Source organism: Sturnus vulgaris, chromosome 9 (genome assembly GCF_052056855.1).
Source record: "Sturnus vulgaris isolate bStuVul1 chromosome 9, bStuVul1.hap1, whole genome shotgun sequence".
NCBI lineage: Eukaryota > Metazoa > Chordata > Aves > Passeriformes > Sturnidae > Sturnus > Sturnus vulgaris.
The window spans coordinates 20,182,025-20,209,659 of NC_142251.1; the positions used below are offsets into that span (position 1 = coordinate 20,182,025).

The 27,635-nt window shown below is 41.1% G+C and overlaps 2 protein-coding genes across 5 annotated transcripts; both read left to right on the top strand.

Moving 5' to 3' along the window:
• The first annotated feature begins 380 nt into the window (after positions 1 to 380).
• Positions 381 to 9,027, top strand: LOC106858550 (pancreatic alpha-amylase-like). Of its 2 annotated transcripts, XM_014885297.2 has the most exons (11): positions 381 to 639; positions 2,712 to 2,924; positions 4,378 to 4,524; positions 4,810 to 5,007; positions 5,534 to 5,764; positions 6,625 to 6,758; positions 6,844 to 6,966; positions 7,068 to 7,167; positions 7,381 to 7,502; positions 7,616 to 7,741; positions 8,340 to 9,027. In XM_014885297.2, the coding sequence occupies exons 2-11, from the start codon at positions 2,757 to 2,759 to the stop codon at positions 8,527 to 8,529; spliced, it is 1,539 nt and encodes a 512-aa protein (XP_014740783.1). In that variant the 5' UTR covers positions 381 to 639; positions 2,712 to 2,756; the 3' UTR covers positions 8,530 to 9,027. The 2 variants fall into 2 exon arrangements, with proteins under 2 accessions (XP_014740783.1, XP_088026204.1); XM_088170078.1 differs by lacking the exons at positions 7,068 to 7,167; positions 7,381 to 7,502.
• Positions 9,028 to 10,731: 1,704 nt separating this feature from the next.
• Positions 10,732 to 16,578, top strand: LOC106858541 (pancreatic alpha-amylase). 3 transcript variants are annotated; one of them, XM_088170076.1, is made up of 10 exons: positions 10,732 to 10,881; positions 13,368 to 13,514; positions 13,718 to 13,915; positions 14,293 to 14,523; positions 14,904 to 15,037; positions 15,123 to 15,245; positions 15,357 to 15,456; positions 15,670 to 15,791; positions 15,905 to 16,030; positions 16,271 to 16,578. In XM_088170076.1, exons 1-10 carry the CDS (start codon positions 10,831 to 10,833, stop codon positions 16,458 to 16,460), a joined length of 1,422 nt encoding a protein of 473 aa, XP_088026202.1. In that variant the 5' UTR covers positions 10,732 to 10,830; the 3' UTR covers positions 16,461 to 16,578. The 3 variants fall into 3 exon arrangements, with proteins under 3 accessions (XP_088026202.1, XP_014740771.2, XP_088026203.1); XM_014885285.2 differs by lacking the exon at positions 10,732 to 10,881 and adding an exon at positions 12,513 to 12,770; XM_088170077.1 differs by lacking the exon at positions 10,732 to 10,881 and adding an exon at positions 12,940 to 13,246 and having other exon boundaries at positions 13,367 to 13,514.
• Positions 16,579 to 27,635: the final 11,057 nt, after the last annotated feature.

Here is a 27,635-nt window from a genome sequence, read left to right on the forward strand (position 1 = left end):
GATGGCTGGACCAAAGTAAGTCTTATCTTTGCTTTTTTTTTTACCAATATGAACTGGATTAGCAGATTACTTTAAAATGCTTTTACTGGAATTATTCTTAGCTTGTTTGCTGCATTTCCATGGGGATTGTGTAATCGTTCGTTCAATCTTAGAGGGCTTTTTCAATTTTAGTGCTTCTGTGGCTCTACAGTAGTGTCCTAATACCCATGTTGATCTACACGTATAGCACCGTATTTTCAAATCGCCGAAGTAGGACAACAGCAAGGTGGTGCTGTGCTCAAGGAGAAAAATACTTTATAAAAAAGCGCGGGAGGTGTATACGCTGGGAGAGCGGCGCTGTTCCCGGGCCGGGGGGTGGCCGGGCCGGCTGAGCCGCGGGCGGGGCGGTCCGGAAGGGGCGGCACAGCACACACGGCCCGGCTCGGCTGGGGGAGCCCGCCGGAGAGGCTCGGCAGCGGAGGGCGGCCGCTCGGAACGCGGCGCTGCTGCGGGGGTGTGTGGGGAGGCGGCGGAAGGGACAGGCCCGCTGCTGTGTGCCCCGTGGCAGCCTTCAGCAGCGCCGCGGATTCAAACACGGCCTCAGGTGTGTTGGAGATGGCCCTGGGGACACAGCTCAGGCCCTGACCCGGCAAAGACAAGGTGAGCCGAGTGCCCGGGGCGGCCAGGACAGCAGCGGGGCTCTGCACAGACACTCCGCTCACAAGTTCTCGGCATTGCAATCAGTGTTGCTGTCTTCCACATGGCCTCTTGCTATTTTTCCAAGTTTCAAAAACATTCTGAAGCTAGAGCCTTCAGAGTGCGGTGAGGATTTCAACATCCCCATTCTCTTATTATTTCTTGTATTGAAGGCAGAGCAGCCATAAACCTGTTTCAGAGAAATCTACATCAAATCTTTAAGCGCTCAGCTTCAGAGCTGGTTGGGTCAAGGTACATTATTCTTACTACTTTGTGTAATTTACTGCTTTTGTATTTACTGCTGTAAGTAAAACTTGCCAATCTGATAAATGGCTTCTCTCATCAGAGAAGATGGAATTTTCTTAGCTCATTTTCTCTTAATATATGTTCTTCATATCAGGGCCAAAAAGTATTCCTTCATTAAAATAGAAGCATGCAGAACAACTGCTTGTGGCTGAAGCTTAATCTGTATACTTTACTGAAGATCTACAAGTAAATAATTGTATTAAAGTTATTTTGTTCACAAGCAGAAAAGCAAGCTAAATGCACCAAATGCTTAATTCTCAATAACTGCCTGCTTTTGAAGAGCAGTGACAGCTGATAGCAGTAGGCTCTGGAAGGGAGGTTCTACACTTTATAAACTGGTATATTTTGTGCCTGAATTTGTTCCAAAGAGTGCTCCACTACCTCAAAGATACGGGTCATCCTTTCCTTGAAGCAGACATAAGGGCAGTTTTGTAGAAGTCACATAAAATTTTATATAAACTTGTGCCTGGGTAACTGTATCACAGCAGGTTGGAGTTTTCAGCAGTGCATTCCCAGGTACATATTAAATCAGGAAAAGCACTGATTTCCTTTGTGTAGCAAACCTGAGGGCCCTTGTGTTCATGTTTAAACCTTCACTGACATGTTTGGTTTCCCCTGTGGCAGGAATCTCTTCTCTGTTGTTTCTGTAAGATAACTTTTTATAAAGAATAGGTACTTCCAGGAAAGTAACAAGATTCTTTATTTTGTTATTTAAGAGAAGTATTAGTTCAGCCATTTGTTTACAGAAATTTTTCTTGTAGGACTTCTTTGTATCTCAGACTCTCTATATCAACTTCTAAACTTGAAGAGTGCAAAGTAAGCTTCTCAACAGAGTAAAGTAAACCTTGATAGTTGTTTAGTTTCTGGTTTGTTACATGTTGTAACTCTCTAGGTAGGAAGAGGATCGTTGTCTTTGTCCCTAAATAAATGCAAATAGGATATGAGTTGGGAAATGCAGTTCCTAGCCTAGCTCATAAGAAGGGAAGGTAGCTTGTTTCAAGCCTCTGGAAAACTCCTTTTGCAGAGCTCAGTACTTGGGCACTCAGAAGGAGATTTCTTGGTTATGGAGCTTCACAGCACTTCTAACATCTGTATGCCATTGCCCACGTTCTTAAGAGGAGAATATCTCCACACAAATCAAACAGCTGTGCAGAGATCAGACATTTAGCTTGAGTCACTAATTAATCATTTCTGTGTCTGAGAGATCTAGGTTTCAGGCTATTGTTTGAATGAGAAATGCCATGCATATCATGAATGACAGCATATATTAAACCTCCAAAATATCTGAGGTTTCATAACAAATCATGGTAAGAAATATGCTGCCTCTTCAAGGTCTTCTCCAAATATATTCAAGTTGGTGGTAGAAACACCAATTTGAAAAAAAAAAAAAAAAGATGCCTCTCAAGGGTAAGTAGGAATGTAAAATAATGTACATTAAAATGAGAAACAAAATGTCCATTTCAGTCTGTGTAAGTATTCCTTTACCCTTTGGGGTAGTTTTTGGCTTTATACTAATAAAACCACAACTTTTGCATTCTGGAGGCAGCCTGCATTAGGCAATATCTGAATTCTAACTGCATGCAAACAAAGTTACTGTTAGTATGGGAATTTAATATAGTTTAGATAAAATCCAATTCTCATACAAAATGACAAGTAAATAAATACGATGCCAGAGATGGGAGTTTACCTTTAAATGTGTATTTTCTAACGTGTACTTTGCCCTCTTGCAGGAACATTGACAGTTAAGAGGAGCACAAGTGATCACAGAGCACTGGATGGGGATCTATTTTTTGCTGTTAATTGTAGGGTTGTGCTGGGGGCAGTACAACCCCAACACCCTCCCAAAGAGAACCTCAATTGTGCATCTCTTTGAATGGCGCTGGCAGGATATTGCTCTGGAGTGTGAGCGCTACTTAGCTCCTAATGGATTTGGAGGAGTTCAGGTATGTCTGTTCCTATCAGTAGGTAGTAAAATTGCTACATAGACGGTAATTTGTTTTTCACAGAAAATGTTCAATTCGTCAAAGGACAGGTACTGAACAAGAAAAATAGGAATTGGTAATGGAAGTAGTAAATGCTGACAAATACATTCTTCAGCTATCATCAAGTAAGCATGAATTTATTTCATTGCTCCAAAGTGCATGTTTTGCAGCCTGTACTATTACATTTAGATGAATTAGAATTGCACATCACTAGCTAAATCATTTTTTTACTGCTGTGAAGAGTAACCTATGTTTATCTGCTTCATATTACTTAAATCAAGGGAAGCTCTTAAGAGCTAGATATGACTGAACAAAGGGCTTCCAAAGAGAACAAAAAAGTGCTGAAGGTTTTAAATAAGTACTTTTAAATAAAAGGCTGTTAATTATGTTAACCCAAACTGGCAAGTTTCTCTCTGAAAAGCACAAGGACACATTAAGCCACTACGAGACCCTTCTTTACTGGAACCTGATGTGAGCAGTGGAAGTGAACTGAACACAGGTTGTGCTGAAGCTGTCTCTGAGTCAGTTCTGTCTGAGCAACAGAAACATCTTCCTGTGGAACCAGTACTGGCACTTGGGTGGGGCAGCATGGCAGGACAACAGCCACTTAAAAAGTATTTTAGTTTGCCTGTCAGATTGCTCAGGAAAAGCTGGTGTGAAGTCTGCCTGTCTCTTGTAGCCCAAGAGATTGCAAGATGGCCTTAGTGAGAACTTTCCCCAAATTTTCAAATAATCATCTTTTCTTTGCAACTTTCTTTCAGATACACAGACCAGATGGATTTTAAACTGATTTCTCAGACTGTGGCCTATGCCTGTTTATCTTTTTAATCCATCCTGTGGCAGGGTCTCAGGAAGTTTTTTCAGATGATGACTTGCTGAGCTGGTCAGGAATATGTGGCAGTTAAGGCTGTAGGGATCTTTCTGAGAAATGGTTGGATCAGGTTATGTCCAGAGGCTTGGCGGTAGCAGCAAAAGCTTGTTGCCTAAAAAGTATCCTGAAAAGTCTGTAAAAGGAAAAGGTATAACTCACCTGGAAACTTACAAGAATTATGTCAAGAATGCATTCATCCAAAACATTACAAAAATGGGAAGTTGGATCAATTTTAAAGGCAAAATGTTACGTCAGTTGTTACTCAGTCACTTCCTTCCTCTGCTGACCTATTTCTTCAATTGCAGATGCTTCTTTTTGAAGCTTGCAGTCACGAAGATAATTAGCATACTCTGTTAATGGACCTAATTTTTATACTATATTCCTATGTTGAAGGCCAGGCCTAAGTCTTTTATTTCCAGCCTACTACAGTGTGAGCAGAGGATACTGAGGATCTAAGTGGGTTATGTTCTTTCTCTAAATATTGGGCAAACAAATTAACCACTATCAGTATTCTGTTACCAAGTGCCAGTGCTTTATTCACAGATTTCACCTCCCAATGAAAATGTTATCATTACTGACCCCCAGCAACCTTGGTGGGAAAGATACCAGCCTGTCAGCTACAAGCTGTGCACAAGATCTGGAAATGAAACTGAATTTAGAGACATGGTAACCAGGTGCAACAATGTTGGAGTAAGTACTTTAAAAACTTCAGGTGTTTACAATGCAAGGATACAGCCAAGCAGTGATTCTACCATTTTTAAAAACGGATGTTACCTGCTTGTCTGTTGAGCTGCATTTGTTATCATCCTTGCTGTATGCTAATTAAAAAAAATGGAATAAAATGTTGGGTGAAGCAAGAAAGCAGAAATAGGGGGATAGGGCAGGAGGTATAGGAGAGAGAACATTAATTAGTGGTGCTGTGGGAAGTAGCTTTTTCAAATTGTTATGTGGATACTGTTTTATACTGTTTTCTAGGTGCACATTTATGTGGATGCAGTAATCAACCATATGTGTGGGGCTAATGCTGGGGCTGGTGACCATGCTACTTGTGGAAGCTATTTCAATGCAAAGACTGAAGATTTCCCAGCTGTGCCCTATTCTGACTGGGACTTTAATGATCGTAAATGTAAATCTAGAAGTGGAAACATTGAGAATTATCAGGATATATCTCAGGTAAACTTACAACTCTAGTTTTCATGTGCATTTGTTCCTGTGCTATGATTTCTTTGCTCTTATTTACAGTGAGACATTTTTTAAAAGGAATTAAAAAAGCCTCATGAAAAGCCATCCAAATTAAAACAGGTTAGTGTTGCTATCAGGAACACCACCTCTTAAAGGGATGGCTGTTCTTGAGACAATGACTCAATTTCAGATTCAGACAAATGTGCTTTGGTAATTAATAAAAACAATTTAAAGCTCATAAAGTACACTTAGTGTGTTAAAAAAAGGTGGAAGTTATTATTTGCCTTTTACTGTAATTTGGAAGTTTTCTTTGGTCTCAATTTCAGAAAAGAGGGGTAAATGCAATTTGTTATTGCACCTTCTGTGTAGATGACTTTCCAAAGGAAAGATACACATAGGGAACAAAGGCTACTGAAGATTTTATTTGGTATCATAATATAGGCAAAGAGCATTCAAAATGTGTGTAGAGCAGTACATTGCATTTCTGAGGTGAGAAGTTTGATTAGAGTGTTTGCAGGTGCGGGACTGCCGCCTGGTCAGCCTGCTGGACCTGGCCCTGGAGAAGGACTCCGTGCGCTCCAGGATTGCCGACTACCTGAACCGTCTCCTTGCCATCGGCGTCGCGGGCTTCCGCATCGACGCTGCCAAGCACATGTGGCCTGTGGATGTCAAGGCCATTTTAGACAAGCTGAAAGATCTAAATACTCAGTGGTTTCCTGCAGGAACTAAACCTTTCATTTATCAAGAGGTAGTCTTTATTTTTTTAAATTTTACTTCACTAATGTATTTTTTGCAAGCCCAGTGCAGATTCGGTCACATGTGGCGATGCTTTGCATGGACTGAGCCCAAGCAGATCTACAGAAATCATCCTCAATACCGTCCTGAGCCATAATCTACAAATATCTAATCTGCCCATAAATGATAGTTGATGTACAAGCTTGTTTTGGACCTTCTGGAATTAGTTAATCTGTAAATTTTATTTCAGACAGATGAAATTTACTATATTGCGTTTAGTGTAAAAATTCTGTTGGTTTGAAAAAGAGATTTCATTTCTTGAATTTTAAATTCTGGATAATAAATTGCAACAGAAGACATAAACGTTGATTATGGTCTGAAACTTTATTTTCCAATGGTATAACATCTATTACTCGATATTCCAAATTTGTGTTTTACGTTTAAATGACGAATTGGAACAAGCAGCTAGATTTTGGTTTCAGTCAGCAGAAGCTCAGCTTGCTGCTCACATTTTATTAAATTAGTATCTTGCCTGTAAAGTCTAGACAAATGGAAACATTCTTTAGCTCCGTAGTGAAAGGATGCAGCAAGGCATTGGTGACCATACTAAATGTAAACCAAGTACAGCCCAAAGCTGTAATCAAGGGTAAGTGATCAGTCAGGGTAAGGAGAAACATGATAGAGCTGGAAAAGAGGTTCACAGCTGGGCTGAGCTAAAAGAGGAAAATAGCCATACATACAATTTTGCCAAAAGAAAGCCAAATAAAATAATTAGCACAAGTACTGCCCCTTGCTTGAAGCAATGTCTAAAACAATATCTTTTATTTGTTTGGATTTTGAGTAGAAAGAAATGCTCTGTCTTTCCTGTACCAGGTAATTGACTTGGGTGGAGAGCCCATCAAAGGCAGTGACTATTTTGGAAATGGCCGAGTGACAGAATTCAAATACGGTGCCAAACTGGGGACAGTGATCCGCAAGTGGAACGGAGAAAAGATGGCCTACTTAAAGTAAGGATGAAAATGCTGCAACTTATCCAGGATTCACTGGATACACCAATTGACAGGGTAGCTTCAAGTCTGTGTTTTTGTTCAGGAACTGGGGAGAAGGCTGGGGCTTTGTGCCTTCTGACAGAGCCCTGGTCTTTGTGGATAATCACGACAACCAGAGAGGACACGGGGCTGGTGGATCTTCTATTCTGACCTTCTGGGATGCCAGGTAAGGGATTGCTCTTGTCTGATGCTTCTTGCTTTTGCTGCTTTGTGTTCTCTGGCAGGTTCCTCCTTCCATGTCTCATTCGTTGTTTGTCCAACAAACAGGCTCTATAAAATGGCATCTGGTTTCATGCTTGCCCATCCGTACGGGTTCACACGTGTGATGTCAAGTTTTCGCTGGCCAAGATACTTTGAAAATGGAAGGGTGAGCTATGAATGCTGAAGCTGCATCCGTGGGGATTAAGGGTCAGAACAGGGCCAGAGATCTGGTTCAGTGCCCGGTTCAGTTTGTTGAGTGATTTGCCTGTCCCATGCTGGTTGTAGGCAGTGAAACTTTGATGCTCCCTGTAGCCTTGCTCTCCAGAGGGGCTGTCTGCATTTTCAGTCAGAAGTTACAAAGCTGTCTCTCTAATGCCAGGACATCAATGACTGGGTTGGGCCCCCCAGTAACGAGGATGGCTCCATAAAGCCTGTGACAATCAACCCGGACACCACCTGTGGCAACGACTGGGTTTGTGAACATCGCTGGCGCCAGATCAAGTAGGGCACTGAGTAGGGAGGAAGAGGAAGTCAAAGCAGTTGCTTTTGCTTCCTGCTCCATGTGGCACTAGAGCTGTTGCAGGTGCAGTGACAGCCATTGCTTGTGTTTTCAGGAACATGGTTATCTTCCGTAATGTGGTGGATGGTGAGCCTTTCTCCAACTGGTGGGACAATGGCAGCAATCAAGTGGCTTTTGGCCGTGGTAATAAAGGCTTCATCATCTTCAATAATGATGACTGGTGAGTAAGAGGGAAATAAATTACAATTTATTATGATTATAAATAAGTTATTATGTATTAAATATGTACTTAAATAATCTAGTTAGTAGTGAAACCTTTTAAGTTGTTGCTAGCTTGTATAGATCTTTCTAATGGCTGCCTCAGTTGTTGACAATTTAAACTTTGCATTTTCCACTGTACCACAGGCACTCTTCACTCTTGGTAGTTTAGGTCTTGTCCTCTGGTCTTTCTAATTCCCTGTTCTGAAGCTGGCTGTGTCATTGGGACTGGTCAGCCGGCAAAGTCTAAATTTATAGAAGTGAGGGAACTTGTAAATTCAGGAATATATTACAAATGTGGCAGTTTTAAAATCTGTGTTCGATTCTTTTATGCAAGAATGAGATGATAAGAGAATGGGAGTATGTCAGGGCTGTAATAATTAGCTGTAGGTTGTGGTGATGAGCAATCTGAAGCATGTAATGATTGAATAGACTCTGCAGTGTCCAGAGAAGTGCTAGAAGATTACTCCCGAATTACTTAACATCTGAGGTCTCCAGTATGATTTGAAGAGCATTTTAGAGTCCTCATAATGCTTACTGCACTTCATTCTTTTCCAAAGGCCCTTGAATGTATCTCTGCAGACTGGTCTGCCTGCTGGCACTTACTGTGATGTCATTTCTGGGCAAAAGGAGGGTGACTTCTGTACAGCAGCTAAAGTTCAAGTTGCTGCTGATGGCATGGCTAATTTCCTGATTGGGAATGAAGATGAAGACCCATTCATTGCCATTCATGTTGATGCTAAATTGTAACCAGATGTGTTGTGCATGTGCTGTTCCTTCTCCTCTGTATCTTTGTTAACAGCAGACAGATGTGCAGAATGTCCTGGCTCTCAGCACTGCATGAACAGAGACAGAACAAAGTGTGTTAGCTGTAATACTAATGAAATAGTGAGTAGCTGCTGTACAGAGATGGAAACTGGTGGTGCCACTGCAGATCTGGGAGTGGTGCTATACATCTGTGTACCTTTGTAAGTGCACTTTATTCAGTTAAGGTACTAATAAAAAATTGACATGATTAATTTTAAATTTGTGCTGCTCTGTGCATAAGTGGAAATGTAGTTCTCTTTAGGGGCAAGCAGGATTGGGAATTGACAAGGATATCCAAAAACCAAGAGAAGGCCCCTTTGTACTGAAACATGTTACAATTCAAGTTGCTATCAGGTTACATTATATTAGTTGAAAATGTATTTCTTCGGTTGGTCTGTACATTCTCTTTATCTGCTAAATAAAAGATGGCATTCAGATCAAGTTTATCCCTTTTTTGTGACAAACCAAACATGGGGCCAGGGTCAGAAGAAGCTGGTCCATGCCAGTCAGTTATTCCAGCCTGTGGCATCATTCAAGCCTGTGTGTTACCTGGTTCACACTCAGCTTGTGCCTGCACAAATCAAAACCACACATCTTTTGTTGTTACCCCAATACTGACTTGGTCTCCATTGCTGATGCCTGTAATGCACTCACCATTAGGATGGTGGGCACTCCCAGTTGTAGGAATGGAATTATGTGGGTTGAAACCAGATAAAGTTCATTGCTGCCTTCAGAAAATTTTTGTTAGCTGTTAGCTTTGTATAATTCTTCATGCTGAGCTGTGTGTACACCCCTCCCCATGCTGGTCTGCCTAAACCAAGGAGCCTTCACACAGTTTTAATTAACACTCTCAGCTGATATACTCAAGTGGCACAGTTGTTTATCTGAAATAAAGGCCACCTACAAGCCCTTTGTGCTGACTTTTAAGTCACCATTTTTTTGCAACCTGCTTTAACAGTCACAACCTGCAGAGCCTGTCTTGGAAGGGCTCCCAGTCCTCTTTGCCAGTGGCATTGCCATCCATTGCATTGGGTTATTGAGGATGAGCCCATCCTGTTCTTGGCTCACAGTGGCGTATTTTTCACTGGAAAATACATGCCATTGGAAACTGAAAGTCATGCAGTGACATTCCATCACCTCAATGGGACTCCACAGGGAATGGTGACGTAAAAATTACCCTCAGGCACATTTGGTTGCTCTTAGTAATATTGAGGGATGAGGGGGTCTGTTTTCACTGAATTGATAATCACAAGGTGCAATCACTCACTGGTTCCTTGCTGTTAGTAGCAAGGTCATTTGCAGTAATTTATCCTTTCATTGTAGTAGTGGAAAAAGAGGCCTTAAAGGCCTTAAGGTCTGGGATATGAAAATGAACAGGTGGAAAATGGGACCTGCTTGTGTGTTTTGTCCTTGAAGACCAAATCTGGGAAAGAGAAGGATGCATGTGACACACTGGCATGGCTAGTTTCAGAAAGAACACACCAGAGGCAGTTCAGGTAGGAAGTGCACTGATGTTTCTATTCTTCTGGAGTAACTGTGACATATTTTTGGAACTTTTTTGCCCCTCACAGGTATTCATCAAATGCTAGTGATTTTCTAGTCTTTGTGTTCTCTTGGAGTACTGTTTTATTGTTAGCATGACTAGTTTATTCATGGAGAATTGTCACTGAGACATTGATCTTATAAGTCAGTTCCAAATGAAGACCTGAAATAATTTCATGAAGAAAAGTCAAAGGTTTTTTTTTGAAGGACAAAATTGTAGGGAATGCAAGAAAGGACTTGGACAACAGCTCTAGCTTTCAAATTTGGTTATATGTTAGACAGCTAAAACTCATCTGCACTATCATTTGCATCTGATTTTCAGTTTTGTTCCTTGATTCAGGTGAATCATTGATTACTTAAAAGGAGATGAAACCTTACGCAAAGTTTCTGCTGGAGAGGCAAATGCAGCTCTGATAACTTTGTATCAGCTGCTCTGCATGGCCATGTGAGGAAAACCAGTAGCAGTTAACAGTCATGGGCAATGGCACTAGAGAAACATTAAGTATGAGAAGGTGTCAGTTCTTAGTTGTCAGTGGGATTCATGGGATTCACCTGGTGACAACCCACAACCTCTCGTGTGATAAATCTGTTACTGTTTATTGATTTTGCACAGCCCGGTTTTTGGTAGCCAGGGAACCACAGAGGTGTCTGCTGTGGGAAGCTGCTGGAAGCTTCCACCATGTCCAGCAGAATCAATCCTTGATGGCTCTGAGGATGGACATGCTGCTGGCCAAAACTGGGCCAATGAGAGAGGTTGGTAACGCCTCTGTGCTCATATTTAATGCCTCATATTTAAGAAGAAAATCAAAACAAAGTCACACAGTTTTTCTTCTAGTCAGAAAAGAGGAGGAGGTGAGAACGTGTGAGGGAAACAACATGGAGACACCAGGGTCAGTGGAGAAGGAGGGGAGGAGCTGCTCCAGGGGCCTGAGCTGAGATTGCTCTGCAGGCCATGGGGATTCATGGGGGATGCAGAGATCCACCCCAGCCCATGAGGATTCATAGGGGATACAGAGACCCACCCCAGCCCATGAGGATTCATGGGGGATGCAGAGATCCACCCCAGCCCATGAGGATTCTTAGGGGATACAGAGATCCATGCACAGCCCGTGGGGATCCATGGGGGATGCAGAGATCCATGCACAGCCCATGGGATCCACAGGAATGCAGAGATCCATGCACAGCCCATGGGATCCACAGGAATGCAGAGATCCATGCACAGCCCATGGGATCCACAGGGATGCAGAGATACACCCACAGCCTTGGGGAAGGTGCCCATGCTGGAGCAGGTGATGCCTGGAGGAGGCTGTGACCCAGTGGGAGGCTCAGTGGAGAGAGGGGCCCTGCTTCCAGGCTGGAACAGCCTGTCCTTGGAGGACTGCACCTCGTGGGAAGAGAGACCAACACTGCAGCAGTTTTGGGAGGGCTGTGTGCCCATGGGAGGGACTCACTTGCAGCAGTTTTGGCAGGGCTGTGTGCCCATAGGAGGGACTCACATTGCAGCAGTTTTGGCAGGGCTGTGTGCCCATAGGAGGGACTCACATTGCAGCAGTTTTGGCAGGGCTGCTGCTCGTGAGAGTGGACCCACACTGGAGAAGTTCACAGAGAATCGTCTCCTGCGGGAAGGGACCCCATGGTCTCATAGGGGAAAGACTCCTCTCCCTGAGCAGCAGAAGAAAATCTCAGTGATGAACTGACCAAAACCCCCATGCCCTCTGCCTGTGCTGTCAGTGGGAAGGAGGGAAGGACTGGGGGAAAAAGGTGTTTTAAAGGCTTATTTTACTTCTCATTATCTTCCCCTGATTCTGCTAGGAATCAATTCACTTTGCAACCCTAAGGTGAGCCTGTTTTGCCCTTAAAGTGTTTTCTCCCAGTCCTTATCTCACTCATGAGCCCTTTGTTAATTTTTTTTCTGTCTCCTGCCCAGCTGTAGCAGGGGAGGGTGAGTGAGCAACTCTGGTGGGTGCCTGGCTTTGGGCCAGTGTCAAACCACAACAGTTGTTCATACCCTGGTCCGAACTCAGTCTAATCCTGAGAACAAGACACCTCTGAATGCTGACAAACTCATTCATTCTCCTAATGCTGTTAGATTTCCAGTCATCTTTCAATCACCTCCCGTTCCTTTTATGTTCCATAGACCCCTTTGAGGGTCTGTGTGTGATGCTTTGGGAGACTTTTGATGGAGTATCTTTGTTTATGTGATTGGAAGGAGTGCAGTTCTGCATTTGAGTGCACTGCTCACAGACCACTTGGTTTATGATGGCGTATAACCATTGTGAAAAGATATTTTATCTTCAGCTGTTGGGTAATATGGGAGAAAAACAAACCAGAGGAATGATATTGAGCCAGCTATCTAAATAATACTGATAGCATTGATCCATGTGAATTTCGACACCTGCTACAGGAACTTTGTCATCTCGCAGGCACATAAATAGCCAGTGCAGAGACCACAGCCTTACACTGAAGGCACCATGCAGGTCCTCCTCCTCCTCCTCGCAGCTGCAGGGCTGTGCTGGGGGCAGTACAACCCCAACACCCTCCCAAAAAGAAACTCTATCGTGCATCTCTTTGAATGGCGCTGGCAGGATATTGCTCTGGAGTGTGAGCGCTACTTAGCTCCTAATGGATTTGGAGGAGTTCAGGTGAGTTGTTTCCTGGGAGTAGTAGGAAAATGGCATTGTAATATTTGATTAATAAGTTAAAATGCCTGAGCTGGAGACAGTCATCTCCAAGAAACTTTGCTGCTGAGGAGGGAGGGTTGGAAGTAGTAACTGCTTTTAAAAGCACCCCTAACCCTGCAGGACCAATGAATGATGATGCATCTCTAGCAGATCAGTTACAAAGGGACATACCCTCCTCTGAAAGGCTGCCCCTGAAAACTAAGCAGAAGGTAAAGCTCTTTAGCTTGTTCTAAAGGAAGTATGGAAGCAGTGAGGTTTGGCATTCCTAAGGCTGCTACTATTACAGGTAAAAATAACTCCTATGGCTTCAACCCTTCTATGCACATGTCCTTGAAAGTAGGTCCATGCTGGACCCAGGCAACCCATGGGAACAACCCAAAATGTCTTCCTTGCCAGCATACAAGGCAGACATCTCACAGACCTGAACTTCTGCTGTGGGAGACTGGGTTGGGTACTAACTTTCCTCTGAGGGAAGAGGTCCTGAGTACAGATTTTGCCCTTAAAATATTGAAATAAAACCACTTGATTTCTTATCAATGTACATCATTTCATCTGCAGGTTTCGCCTCCAAGTGAAAATATTGTGATTACTAACCCAAACAGACCCTGGTGGGAAAGATATCAGCCTGTTAGCTACAAGCTCTGTACTCGATCAGGAAATGAAGAGGAATTCAGAGACATGGTGACCAGATGCAACAATGTTGGAGTAAGTGCCTTGCAAATCTGTGACTAATACAGCAAGAAGTGCTGTATCAGCTGAGGGAAGGTGCTGCTGTCCTCAAAGGAGGTGTAAACGGAGAAGAAACTGAAAGGGAAAAAAAAATCAGCTTAATGGTGATGTGGTAAAGCCATGGCTATCACTTCACTTTTGCTCCAAAACATACTGAAATGCACATATTGCTGTTCCAGGTTCATATCTATGTGGATGCTGTTGTCAACCATATGTGTGGGGCTGCAGGTGGCTCAGGCACACATTCTACCTGTGGAAGCTATTTCAATGCTGGAAATAGAGATTTTCCAGCTGTACCATACTCTGGCTGGGATTTCAATGACGGCAAATGTCACTCTGGAAGTGGAGAAATTGAAAATTATGGTGATATATATCAGGTAACTTCCCTCAGCAAAATTTTCAAGTATTTTTCCTTTTTTTTTTGACATGTTCTGTTAACTCTACAGTAAAATCAAATGGTGTAGTGCCTCACAAAACCTGTGCTTAGTCACTTGACAAGTGAATGAAGCAGTGACCATAGGTATGTGCGGTGCAAAATATTCTAAGTACTGAGGAATCAAGAACCTATGTGCAGATGTTTGCTCCTGAGCTGAGCCCAGTGTACTCAGCTCAGCCTGTGAACTCATTTTTATAGTTTATAAACTCAGTAGGTCATGATAAGGAGCCCGCTTGGAAAATTGACAGCAGTGCAAGGAGGTGCCCTCCTTTGGTGTAATACACAGATAAATTAATATTTTTCTTTTGTGTTGCACAGGTGCGGGACTGCCGCTTGGTCAGCCTTCTGGATCTGGCCCTGGAGAAGGACTACGTGCGCTCAACAGTTGCAGGGTACCTGAACCATCTCATTGACATTGGTGTAGCAGGATTCCGACTTGATGCTGCCAAGCACATGTGGCCTGGGGACATAAGAGCATTTCTGGACAAGCTGCATGATCTAAATGTTCAATGGTTTGCTGAGGGAACTAAACCTTTCATTTACCAGGAGGTAATCCCCACATTTTCTCCTTTATGTTTGCCTTTGTATTTTGTATCTCTTTTGTCTCCTCCTTCAGAGGAACAACAGTACATCTTCATCCAATTTACCCTAGAAGGAGCTCACAATTTACTTAGAGCAGCCCTGCAGACATAGGTAGTTTTGATTTTTAAAAACACCTCCACAAACAGATTGTCTTTACCTTTCCTTTCTTCAGTCAGGTTTTCACATGTGTCCCTCATGTCTTATACTGACTTTTTGCTGATCTACACAGCACAAACACATAAATACTTTCTTCTCAATGTAGAGCAAGAACTCATGTTGAATTCTTTGCATTGCATTGTTGGTCTTTATGAGACAAGAAGGGATGCAGGTTTTCTTTCCTGTACCAGGTAATTGACTTGGGTGGAGAGCCCATCAAAGGCAGTGACTATTTTGGAAATGGCCGAGTGACAGAATTCAAATACGGTGCCAAACTGGGGACAGTGATCCGCAAGTGGAACGGAGAAAAGATGGCCTACTTAAAGTAAGGATGAAAATGCTGCAACTTATCCAGGATTCACTGGATACACCAATTGACAGGGTAGCTTCAAGTCTGTGTTTTTGTTCAGGAACTGGGGAGAAGGCTGGGGCTTTGTGCCTTCTGACAGAGCTCTGGTCTTTGTGGATAATCACGACAACCAGAGAGGACACGGGGCTGGTGGATCTTCTATTCTGACCTTCTGGGATGCCAGGTAAGGGATTGCTCTTGTCTGAGTGATGCTTCTTGCTTTTATTGGTTTGTGTGTGTGTTCTCTGGCAGGTTCCTCCTTCCATGTCTCATTTGTTGTTTGTCCAACAAACAGGCTCTATAAAATGGCGTCTGGTTTCATGCTTGCCCATCCGTACGGGTTCACACGTGTGATGTCAAGTTTTCGCTGGCCAAGATACTTTGAAAATGGAAGGGTGAGCTATGAATGCTGAAGCTGCATCCGTGGGGATTAAGGGTCAGAACAGGGCCAGAGATCTGGTTCAGTGCCCGGTTCAGTTTGTTGAGTGATTTGCCTGTCCCATGCTGGTTGTAGGCAGTGAAACGTTGATGCTCCCTGTAGCCTTGCTCTCCAGAGGGGCTGTCTGCATTTTCAGTCAGAAGTTACAAAGCTGTCTCTCTAATTCCAGGACATCAATGACTGGGTTGGGCCCCCCAGTAACGAGGATGGCTCCATAAAGCCTGTGACAATCAACCCGGACACCACCTGTGGCAACGACTGGGTTTGTGAACATCGCTGGCGCCAGATCAAGTAGGGCACTGAGTAGGGAGGGAGAGGAAGTCAAAGCAGTTGCTTTTGCTTCCTGCTCCATGTGGCCTTAGAGCTGTTGCAGGTGCAGTGACAGCCATTGCTTGTGTTTTCAGGAACATGGTTATCTTCCGTAATGTGGTGGATGGTGAGCCTTTCTCCAACTGGTGGGACAATGGCAGCAATCAAGTGGCTTTTGGCCGTGGTAATAAAGGCTTCATCATCTTCAATAATGATGACTGGTAAGTCAGTAGCAGAAATAGTGTCCCCAGAGAGAACAGTAGCATCTCTCATCATCAGTCCAACATGAGTTATTGGAGTGCATGGGTCCACAGAGCTAAAATGAGGACGCCTAGGATCAGAAATCTCATGCTTTACAATGCCCTTGAAACAGGGGAGTAAGATCAGGTTTAGAAATCTTACACACAATTTGAAATACCCCTTTTAAAAACAATGCATAAATAATGTTTATTTTCTCATAGGAATATGAATGTCTATGTACAAACTGGACTGCCTGCTGGTACCTACTGTGATGTTATTTCTGGACAAAAAGAGAACAACAAATGTACTGGAAAGCAGATTTTTGTTTCTGGTGATGGAATGGCTAATTTCCAGATTAATACTGATGCTGAAGATCCATTTATTGCAATTCATGTTGATGCCAAATTGTAATTTGGGAGAAATGTCCTCCTCTGTTTGCTCTGTGTGTTACTATTTCTCCCATATGTTTTTCCCTGGTTTTTGATCATGAGTGACTCTCTATTGAATAATAAATGGCATTCAAATTTAAGAGTAATGTTTTTCCCGTAATGAATTAGATGTAACTTTATCCCCTCTTAACTAGTGGTGATACAGTGGTAGGTTTTAAGGCAATGCAGCACTCCAGTTCCCATGTGACAAAAACTCTGGAGGAAAAAAAAAAAAATAATCCAAGCCAGCACCTGGCTAAGCTAAAATGCAGTATTTCGGGGCTGATCCATACACACACACTTGTATTCCAGAGCAGCCACCCTGTGGGCTGTCAGCTATGAGCAGTGCCTCCATACAGAGTTTATCCCTTCCTTACAGCAAACCAAGCCTGGGGTGTGGGTCACTGAAGGAAGCTGGGCTGTGCCAGTCAGTTATTCCAGCCTGTGGCCTCAGTGAAACCAGCAGCTTACCTGCTTCACACTCAGCCTGTGCCTGGACAAAGCAAAACCTCAGCTCTTGCATTGTTTTCCCCAGTGGTTTGAGGCAGGCGAGCGCTCCCTGTGCGGGTGCCCAAGGTGCCTGAGAACACACCATGTACCAGGCACACCTCGTGCCCCTGGCTGAGGCATGGAAAATCCCTGCCTCTGGTGTGTTAGGCTCCCTTATTCTCTAATACCTCAAAGAATCATGCAAAGAGAGCACAGGTTTGGCAGCTTTCCCAGATCCCTTGTCAGCTGAGGTAAAAGTGAGTGTGCAGGCTTTGCTTTAAGTCAGAATCTCCGCTAGGCCAAAAGTGCTGACTGCATCCATTCTGAAGGGAAAAATGGAAGAAGGTGGCTCCACTTTGAGGTCAAGGTGTGTTTTTAAGGGCTGTTTCCTTTCTGTGGTGTTGGGGATGGACAGGCTCTCAGTGTGCCCAGGTGTCTGTCAGAGCAGCCATGGTGTGGGAAGTGTCCCTGGCCCAGCACTGGACCTCCCATCTGTGTCCCTGGCTGGCTGTGCCAACACCTTCAGCATCCATCCATCATCCCCTGCACTTGCTCTGTGAAGAGGTGCCAAAGATCTGGGGACTGCTGTGGCAGGGTGTTCATAGCCTTTCAAACCTGTTATTTGCCCACAGAGGCAGGTCAGGGAGTCCTCGGGGCCCTCTGAAATTCATAGGTGTCACAGCACAAGCTAGCTTGTAGCTGGGTAATAATTCGGCTATAAATAAAAGATTCGATTCAGCAGCAGCTTGGTTTGATAAACAGGCCCCTAGGTGAACAAGGATAGAATAGATTCAAACCCAAACAGGGATTTCACCCAATGAGTTTATCCTAAACTGCAGAAGCCATTGGTCAGAGAGCTGAATAATCCAAACTCCCAACCAACCATATGTGTTTGCCCAGGAAGTCCAAATTTTCTGTATAAGGAGAGTACACAAGAATAAAAAGCTTTTGTCACATGGATATAGAGTGCTAGTGTCTTTGTCTCGGACCTGGCACCAGTCAATGTTACATCTGGTGATGGCCAGATTAATTGCCCAGCTACAAGCCAGCTTGTGCTGTGACAGATAGGAACTGTCCTAAGCCCTGCATCCAGCTCTACCCCTCAGAAACTAGGATTCCATACTCTGTTATTCAGACATTGCCCTGAATCCCAAAAGGAATTATCAGTTTCCACTTCAAATTACAAATCCACCCCCAAGCCCCACAGCTTTTGTGGCAAATGATTGAAATGACACACACTGCTCTGAGGTGTCCATAAAGCTGAATATAGAGAAGATTGTGTGTGCCTGTGAACGTCTGTGGATCCACTTCCCAAGCGTGCTGGAGTGCAACGAGTGTTTTGCTTAATGTAGGTTCACATAGCTCTGCATTTCACAGTGGCATTAAGTAGAACATGCAGAAAAAGAAATCATGAGACACTTTCTTTAGGTGTAAGTAGAACTTTGTGGGCCCAATGTTCACTGCTTTGAAAGGACCTAACTTGCATTCAGACCTTGGTTTTTGTTCCTTTTATTTCAAGATTTTGGCACATTGCCTTAGAATTTGAGTACAAAGATGATGAAGAAAGCAACAGTATCATCCAGAGCAACACCAGGTCTTTCAGATAACTCACTAAACCTAGAGCTGTAGTCAACATTATTGCTGATCTCTAAGTTCTCCAAAAAATGCTAGTATTAGGAAATGCTTATCTTTATTTTTATAATTTCTATTCCTACTTTTCTATGTGAAGGGATGACACTAAGGCCTTATTTTTTTTAATACCAGTAAACAATGAAAAATTGAAATTATGTTATGAAATTTATCAAATTTAGGTAAGATATTTTCTGATGCACAACAGGATGGTACAACAGATCTGCTGAACCATAAAATTGTTTTTAGAATTTTGTGGCACAATGCAATATTCCATTTTCTGTTAGAAATACTGCTCACTTTCATTGGCCAAACAGTGAATTTAGCTGTGATTCTATAAATGCATTGTAAATTATGTTAATTTTATTTTTTCATTTTTTCCTCTTTTTCTATTTTTCTCTTTCTCTTTTTTTTCTTTTTCATTTTGTTTTTTTCCCCACCATAGTTCTGTCTCCAAATGGGGTTTTCAGCATAATAATTATCAGAATTTAATGGAAGTGATGCACAATAAAGCAAAGTGAACAGCTGCTTGTATGTACAACTGCTCACTGCTCATATTTAAGTTAGATATATATATATATAGGGAGAGACAAATTCAGGCAGGAAACACTGTCACATTCATCCAAAGAGAAAAAAGAAATTATGATTTGATAATCTAATCCTTCTAGGGGGTTTAATCCACAGAGTTAAAATTGTATATTTGTCAGATAAAGGAAAATAAATAGTGAGATTAGAAAAACATGAACTCCTAGTGTACTGTCTATGAGTGGACCAGAAAGTTGTTAACTGCATTATTCATGGAAATTTATTTTCTCAGCTAAGTGCAACAGCAATATAGAAACTTTTGTTCAGCTCTGCATGCCTTTGTGTCAGCTTATTATTTCCCTGAGCACTGTTACTCTTCTAAGAGAAGGAGTTCTGTAAAGGGGAACTAACAATCTATTGCCTCTTTTATGGGGACTGTAAAAATTTTATTCAAGTTATTTTCTTTTCAGGGGAAAGAAATGAAAAACTCAACACACAACTCTAACTTTTAAATTGCTGATCATGTGTTTATCTGCAATCTGTATTTTTAACAGTCTTGGTGTATTAGTCTCATTTCACAATTGTGAACAGTAAACAGATATTTCCTTTGCAAGTGTTTTCATGCTGTGGCAATTTTAATTTTGCATTAATAATAAATCAGAATGGTTTTAAGAATGAATGCTTGTGCTACTGTTTGAGATGATAGTGGTGAGTTATCTCCAACCACTGGAGTCCAAGTGAGAGTGAGTGCTTGGGGTGGGGATAAATAGCCAGAGCATTTAGTGTAGGATAAAGGAAGTGATTTACACCCCCATAGGAGAGTAAAGTGTGAGCTGGGCTGTGGCACTTCTGAATGGAAAATGGAAATACCAGATGTGTGTCAGAGAATGACAAGCACTTGGTCTTTCTTGGTCCTAAACTAATAATTAGACTGCATAATCCAGCCAATAAGACTGAGAAGTAGCCAGCTTAATTAACTACATTATACTTTCCTATTATTCCAAGATTTATGTGACTGGGTTTTTTTGGTTTGTTATTTTCTTGGGGCTCCCTTCCTCTCCCCCAGAAAAAGAAAGTGTGATGTCATGGTAAATATGCCATCATATTTTTTTCATTTCAGTTGGAAGAAAGCCTTTGGAAGCTTAGCACATCCTGTGTGTTTGTAGATGATAAATGGTAATAATTGTGAATACTAATTTCTGCAATCTTCTGAATACTCTGGAGCATGAAGTCAGTCAGAAGACCCTTGAAGAAAGTTAGCCTTTAGGGTTTGGGCAAAGTGACTACATGGAACTCATTATCTTTATAGTAATGAACATTCAAAATTTGGCCTAATTTGCATTGGTGTTATTCCTGAGCTGTTCCCTTACCATGTGTGTAGAAAGTGGTCCCTAAATGTTGATTCATTATCTTACAGGACCTTATTTCAAGTATTGGAATTGATCTGTATTTAAAAATGTGCCGTTTGTTACACCATTATGGTCTAACCTCTTCTGTCCTTAAAGTCTGGTAAACATATCTGTGCCTTGGAAATTGTCAAGACTAAGCTCAAATAATTCCTACCTGAGCTCACAGAATAAAAAAAATTCACTTGCAGAACAGTGATGGACTGAATTTTGGTCATTTAGAAACCAATCAAGTAGAATCTCACAAGTCATAAGGTTTAGCAATAGTAAAAAGAAGAGGAAAGGAACACTTGATTGGACAGATTGACACCAGGGCAAAGGGTATTTTTTTCCCCCCAGGTATTTTCTTCGTGTTTTTTCCCATTTCTCCTTTTCTGGTACTAAAACCTAAGTGAATGGAAAAAGTCCATTTTATACCCCTAGTTAGCAAGAAAACTGAGGTTAACAAGCATTTGTTAAGAAGTCATGAGGTCACATCCCACTGTTAAAAGCACAATAGATGCAGCAGCAACCTTGGTCTGCAGACGTGCTAACACTTCACACAATGCAATACAACTCCAAGAATAGCATTTCTCTAAATGGAAGTTTCTTGGAAATAAGAGTAGCTTCACAAGCATATATCCATAGCTCTACAGACATTTAAATCTCTCTTCACTTATTTACTCTCCAGCATTTGTAATCACCATTTTGATTCTATTTAAACATATGTAATTTGAATGGTCTGGTAGAAAACGGCAGGACAATATTTTACTGTAAAGCTGCAGCAAGATCCTATTGGGATCAACAACATATCAGAACCTTCCTGCTGAGATCGACCCTGGGATGTCTGAATTGTCATGGAGTGAATGTGGATTTCCATGGACTGGTATTGCATCTCAGAGAAGGTTCTCTGAACATTGTTAAGACAGGTAATGGGCTAGAACAGTAAGTAAGGCAATAAAGGCTAATAACATGAGTTTTCTCAGTCTGAGGTCTGTGCACATTTCTGCCTTTGCTCAAATACTCCTTGAATCTGCCTTTTTATAGACCGTGCAGTTAGCAAAGGACAGCTGATATGTGCACTGGTGACAGGGACAGGACAGAGCAGTCTGAGCAGTGCTGGACAGACAGCAGGGCAGAACAATTAGATAGGTGGCAAGCTAGAAGGATATTGACAAAAATGATAGATTGAACAAGAGAGATAGCAAGATGATGGCAAGAACACAGAGAAGAGGCAAAGTCCTGGATGACTTGTCTAGAGGACCAAACTGTATTCATGGGTAGAAATTGCAGATTGAAGTGGCAAAAACAGGACTAAAACTAGTAGTTCAACAAGCATCATGCTTGTGTCTTGTAAATAGGACATGCATGCTTTAACTGGGAAATGTGGGGAAAAGAAATTATATCTCAGAGCAGCTGTGAATTATAGAACTTTATGGTGCTGTAACCTGTAGCAAACTGTCTATTTACTTTATGATAAAAATATGTCTTGTGCTGACAAATAGATTGCCATATTTTAGTATCAGGCTTGTAAGCTATAAAAGAAAAATGAGATGTTAAAATCTCTTGGTAAGAGAGCTCAGATGATACAAAAAGAGAAGGAAATGTGTCAGAAAAATATGAGCAATGAATTTGGATCTAGTTTTCTACTGTTCTTTGGAATCCATTCCAGTATCTCTCCTGCAACTGTTTAAAGTTAGCCATCTTTTACATATAATAGCTACCACATTCATTGCCAGCCTCGAGATCATAAATTAAGTTGTGGTCTCTACATAAATACCCCATTGCTTGCCAAAGGAAGCAAATGTGGCAGTTCTGCAAAAAAAAACCTCTACACATGTAAAAACTGCTGAAACAGAAGCCAAAATAACTGCAATAAAACCCCATTTTCCTGATTTTTTTTTTTTTTTTACATTGTGGGAAAATGCTTTCTACAAGTCTTCAGGAGGAAAACCACGTTATCTTTGCTGATATTCCTTGTGGCACTGTGTGGGTATCAAAACCTCATTGTAGAACCAGCCAAGTCATTTTTTCACCTCACATGAGACTGGACAAGGTTTATCTTAGCAAGTCTACAGCATATTTACAAAGCTGAGAAGCTGGAGAAGGGATGTAACTTCACTGTGGAGGGCTGTGAGTTTTTTCCTAAAAGAAGGAAACATCCCATAATTCAGCCATGATTCACTATCTTCCTATTTGTCATGGATAAAATAAAATTGCCTTTTACATGTCTGCTAACTTGGGAAAAATGCTCATCTTCTAGAGACACAGGTGACCTCCTGTTCATTTGATCTTCACACTCAAATGCCATGTTCTGTTTATGCCACACCTAGAGATCAGAAGGTTGGATAAGACCATTGGGGTCGTTTCAGTTACACTATAATTACAAGATGATCCTCTCAACACACCTCTTAAATGTTTTATCTGGTCTTCTTTGAACATGACTTTGTTGATCCATCCAGGACTTCTTTTGAAGTGCTATTCTACTGCCTAATGGACTTTATGGGCAGATTTCTTTGTATCAGTAAGATAAAATTTACATTTTATTATATTATAGTTCATCACTCTTTAATCACCTTAAAAAACACCTTTTCTTTCCCCTGACATTATTTCCTATCACTATCCTAAGTGTATGCTGTATGTCAGTGTAGTGTTGATTAACAAGAATTAAATCAACTGCCACAAAATGAAATGTACTTTCATTTTTCCCTTCCTTTTTTTTTATCTAGGTAGACACAAAAAACTAGTAACAAGATTTTTCTAGTCCTACACAATTCAGTAGAATTTTGGCCTCAAATGATCTGATACTTACACACTTATAAAATTTGTTAGTTAACCCATAATAATTGCAGGTGTAAATAACCTTGTTTCAATGCATCTGTCTACCTTGAAAATATTAAGAAACAAGTGGTCTGACTAGTGTAAAATCAAGTAGCATATAATCATGTGTGTATATATATATATATATATATATATATAAATACATATATATATATATAAATAAATATATATATAATGTGCATATCCATACACACATATGCACACATCTCACACATCTACATCGATGTGTTGGGAATTTTTTCATTCCTTATATTTCCAGGATATCCATTGGGCCTTTAGCTGGAAATTAAAGTAAATATTTATGGGTCACTTTATGCTCAATTTCTGCAAATAACTTTTTAGGAGTCTGAATTAGTAAATAAGTTTTTATTTCTGGGAAAATTAATGATGCAATCTCACATTTCTTGTGCATCCAGAATTTTCATTGAGATCAAATAGATATCATTATAGGAAAAAATTAGCACTGAGACTGACAAGAGACAGTTAACTTGTTTTGTTTATGCATATTTCCCTTGAAGTGTTTGGAATATTGAGTCTTATTTTTTATTGAGTTCTAACTGAGATTAGAACATCTTTAAAGATGCTTGTTTGATTTTGCAGTGAGATGGAGTTTTAATTCACCCTTATCCTAACAAATGAGGTAATAGTGGAGAACGTTTTACTGAAGCCCAACATCCTTTACATCTTCAGTCTGAACTTTTCCTACTCCTACTTCTCAGAAATGGCAATTCTTTTTCAAACTTGTCTTTATGTTTTTGTTTTAAAAGGAAGACTGCTGGCTGTCCTTTTCCCTTCACTATTTTGCATTCTGTTTCTACATGGCCACTTTAAATATTTACTGTGGTGGGAGGTGACTTCAGATTAGGAAAAAGGAAAAGAGAACAGATGATTTTCCTTTCTTTTCATGTAGAAGAGTCTCATAAAGAAAGCAGGAGAGTTGCCAGCTGTTTGGTGTCTCATTTCAAGGCAGTCACATGCAAAATGAAATAATTACTTGCTCAGCTGTTCAAAATACATTTGTGCTGCTACTAATTAAAACTCCTTTGGACTTTTAGGAACGTAGTGCTGTAGAGCACCTTGGCAACAGCTCTTAAGGCCGTGGCTCCATGCATTTTTCTACCATTCTTGAAAAATAAAAGGCATTCTGCTCTCAAAAAACAAAACCATCAAGAAAACAAAACTCCTTGTGTCATGTCATTAGAAAACTATTTTCTTCACAGCTATGTAATACTCTTTAAGATATTCTCTACAGTCTCTACATCCTTTGCCTGTTTTTAGCTTGGAGCCATACTACACAAATCCACAAGTGCCTGTATCAGCAAAATTGAGGACTTTCCAAAGTGTTGATAAGTGTGAATGTACAAATTTTCTGAAGCAAATATCTAAAGATTTTAGAGAAACTGTCCATGCTGCCATTGAAGTAATGGGAACAATTTTGCTTTTTTAAACTATGCTGCTGTTTACTTTAGAAACAATAATACAGAGATAAAAAGTGTATAAAACTAAAATTCTGTGGCTGTCTAATTTTGAAAGCATTTAAATTGTGCAAAGTAAATATATTCTTTCTCTAGGTACTGGTGTGTTTATATTGCATATACACAGAGATACACAAAAAGGCAGTGCTGGATCCATATTTATAATATAGGTGACATCATCTGTGTGTTTGAGACCCTGCATTTGTACAGAATGTAGCAGAACTGCAAGCTTGGCTGAGTAGCTCACTGAATTGAAATGAATAGCTTAGGCTCTTCAGATTCCATTTTTATGTTTAACAAACTGTCACCAAGGAAGTAGCTTTGCACAGTTTATGACATTTTCAAGAGATTTGCAGTTGTGCCCTGAATGCATTCAATTATACTTAGTATCAACCTTCAGAATCACTTTTTACCATTACCTGGACAACTTTAGCACAGAGGATAGTGCTTTGTTCAGAGATAGTATGCTAATGTCATCTGTCTGAACATCTGACATATTGAAACAGGCCATTCTCTATGGAGGAAAAAATGCATCAAGTTTATATGAAATATCAGAGGCCCTTTTCCCCCAATTTGCCCAGCCCAGCAGTTAAACTTTAGTGACAGGAGGCTGAGGCAGCCAGGCTGAGCCTGGGAAATCCCAGCTGCTGTGAAGCTGTGTAGTGAAGAGAAGCATTACTTGATATTTCTTTTTAATTTCAAATCACCTCTACTCCTTGAATGCCATCCTACGATTTTTCAGTTAAAAAGTATTTCAAAAATATCATGTGTAATTCAAAGATAAGGCCCAATTGCTACATATTTCTGGGAACACAAAGTGATGTGTCAGTAATGAGTCTCTAACAAAAAAAAATTAAAAAGACTATCTACAGAAGTGCACTCTTACACGGACATACTGATGTGCCTAATTAAAGAAGCTGAATCATGATCATCAGGGTAATGTAAATACTAATAATGTTAATAGCTTAGCTTCGTCTAAATTGGACTGTTCTGGAAAATAACCACTAATTGGTATTGATAGGAAATGATGAAGTCATGTAATTTTTGCTGACAGTACTATACCCAGCACACAGAAAGGAGTTCACTCCAATGCTAGACAAAAGATTTCTGCTGAACTGCAAATAAGCACAAAGCGTAAATGGTGCCTTTTGCTAAGTGCTAAGCATCAACAATGCAGCCTCAATTAGAGAAAACCTCGAGTTTTGGCAGCTCTAGCAAAACATTGTAAATGTTGGCAGGGTTTGGAGGCCCAGGTCAGCTGGCTGGAGCTGCAGGAACAAACAAATGGGGGTTTCTTGCTGGAGCAGCTCTCCTCAGGCAGCCTGAACCAGGGGAGCCAGGCCCTGAAGATCCCTGGTTCTGGAAGATTTCCCTCTTTGGGGAAGTTAACACTTTGCTGAAGTCTTTACAGCCCTGCAAAGCTTCCACATTCTTACTTGTGCTGGTTTGAAGGCAAACCAGTGGGAGATTCCAAGTCAGATCTACAATTTAATAGGAAAATTAAAATAAAATGCAGTAGTACAGAAACACTGACAGAGTCAGAATACAACCTGACACCCCGTCAGTAAGGGCGTTGGTAGCAGTCCCATTAAGTGGTGGCTGCATCCTCCTGGATGACAGATGTGGTTCTGTTCAAGCAGTGGTCCTGTAGAAGGGTGTCATTTTCCTCTGAAGGTCCAGTGGTGATGTAGAAGGGTTTTCCTCTGGGAATCCAGTGGCAAAAGGCTGCTTGTGGTGTTCCAAATCTCAGATTATATCCAGGTAGGTGGAGCATCTCCCAATGGGATGGTGTAATTTTATCAGTCACAGTGGGACTCAATGGCCCATTAACAGAAGGTATCTCCCTGGACAGAGGTGGAAGAGATAAAGAACACTGCCCCACCTGGTTTAATAGATGGTGATAAAATACATACTTTTGGTTACATCTTGCATTGCAACCTAAGATATTATTGTTAAAACTAAGACAATAAAATTCTGCAAGGCCAGTGATAGCTGTGCAAGCAATACAGAAACCCATTAACTAAATCAAATGATCTGATAATATCCCGTTCTCTAACCCTTTTCTCTTATTGAGCACTGAAGTAGAGGTTCTAACAGCTGCCTCTTACTTTCAGTCATAAAATGGAATGTGCTCTGTAGTTTGAGAAATTATATTAAAATTAGAACATTAAAAAACTCAGTTTCTCATATTAAAAACTACTTTGTCAATTTATTGTATGGTTGTATTACACTTTATCCAGTGATAGAACCTTTCTGCATTATTGTGTACCCAGACATGCAAAGCTAAAAGTTCAATGGTTTCATTGCAGACTTTACTATCACCTTAAGAAATGTATATATATTTTAATTTCTGTGTCATTGGCTTTTATAGGTGTCTGAAAAATCTGTATTACAATTATACAGAATAGCTCTTTTAAGCAGTACACCTAATTTGATGCCTTTTAGTCATTGATAGAGCCTAAACATTTAAACGAACATTCTGCTTTCTACAGCTCCAGCTGCTAACTTTGACTCAAGGAGTGTGTACCTGCTGCAGGTCACCATCACTCCTACAGATGGATACCATCAAAATGTTGTTCCTGTTAAGTGAGAACAAGGTACACGAGACAGGTGATCTTTTGATTTAGCTCTCAGAACAAGATCTTTGCTGATGACAGAGCAGATGGTCAGCTTTGTTGAACAGGAGAATTAAAATAACTAGATATATTTTGGCAGATGTTCACTACATTCATGCATAGATAAATTTAATCCTCATCTTTTATCTCAATCAGTTTCTAGGTGTAAAGGATGTGCCGTACATCATGTGTAGTGTGT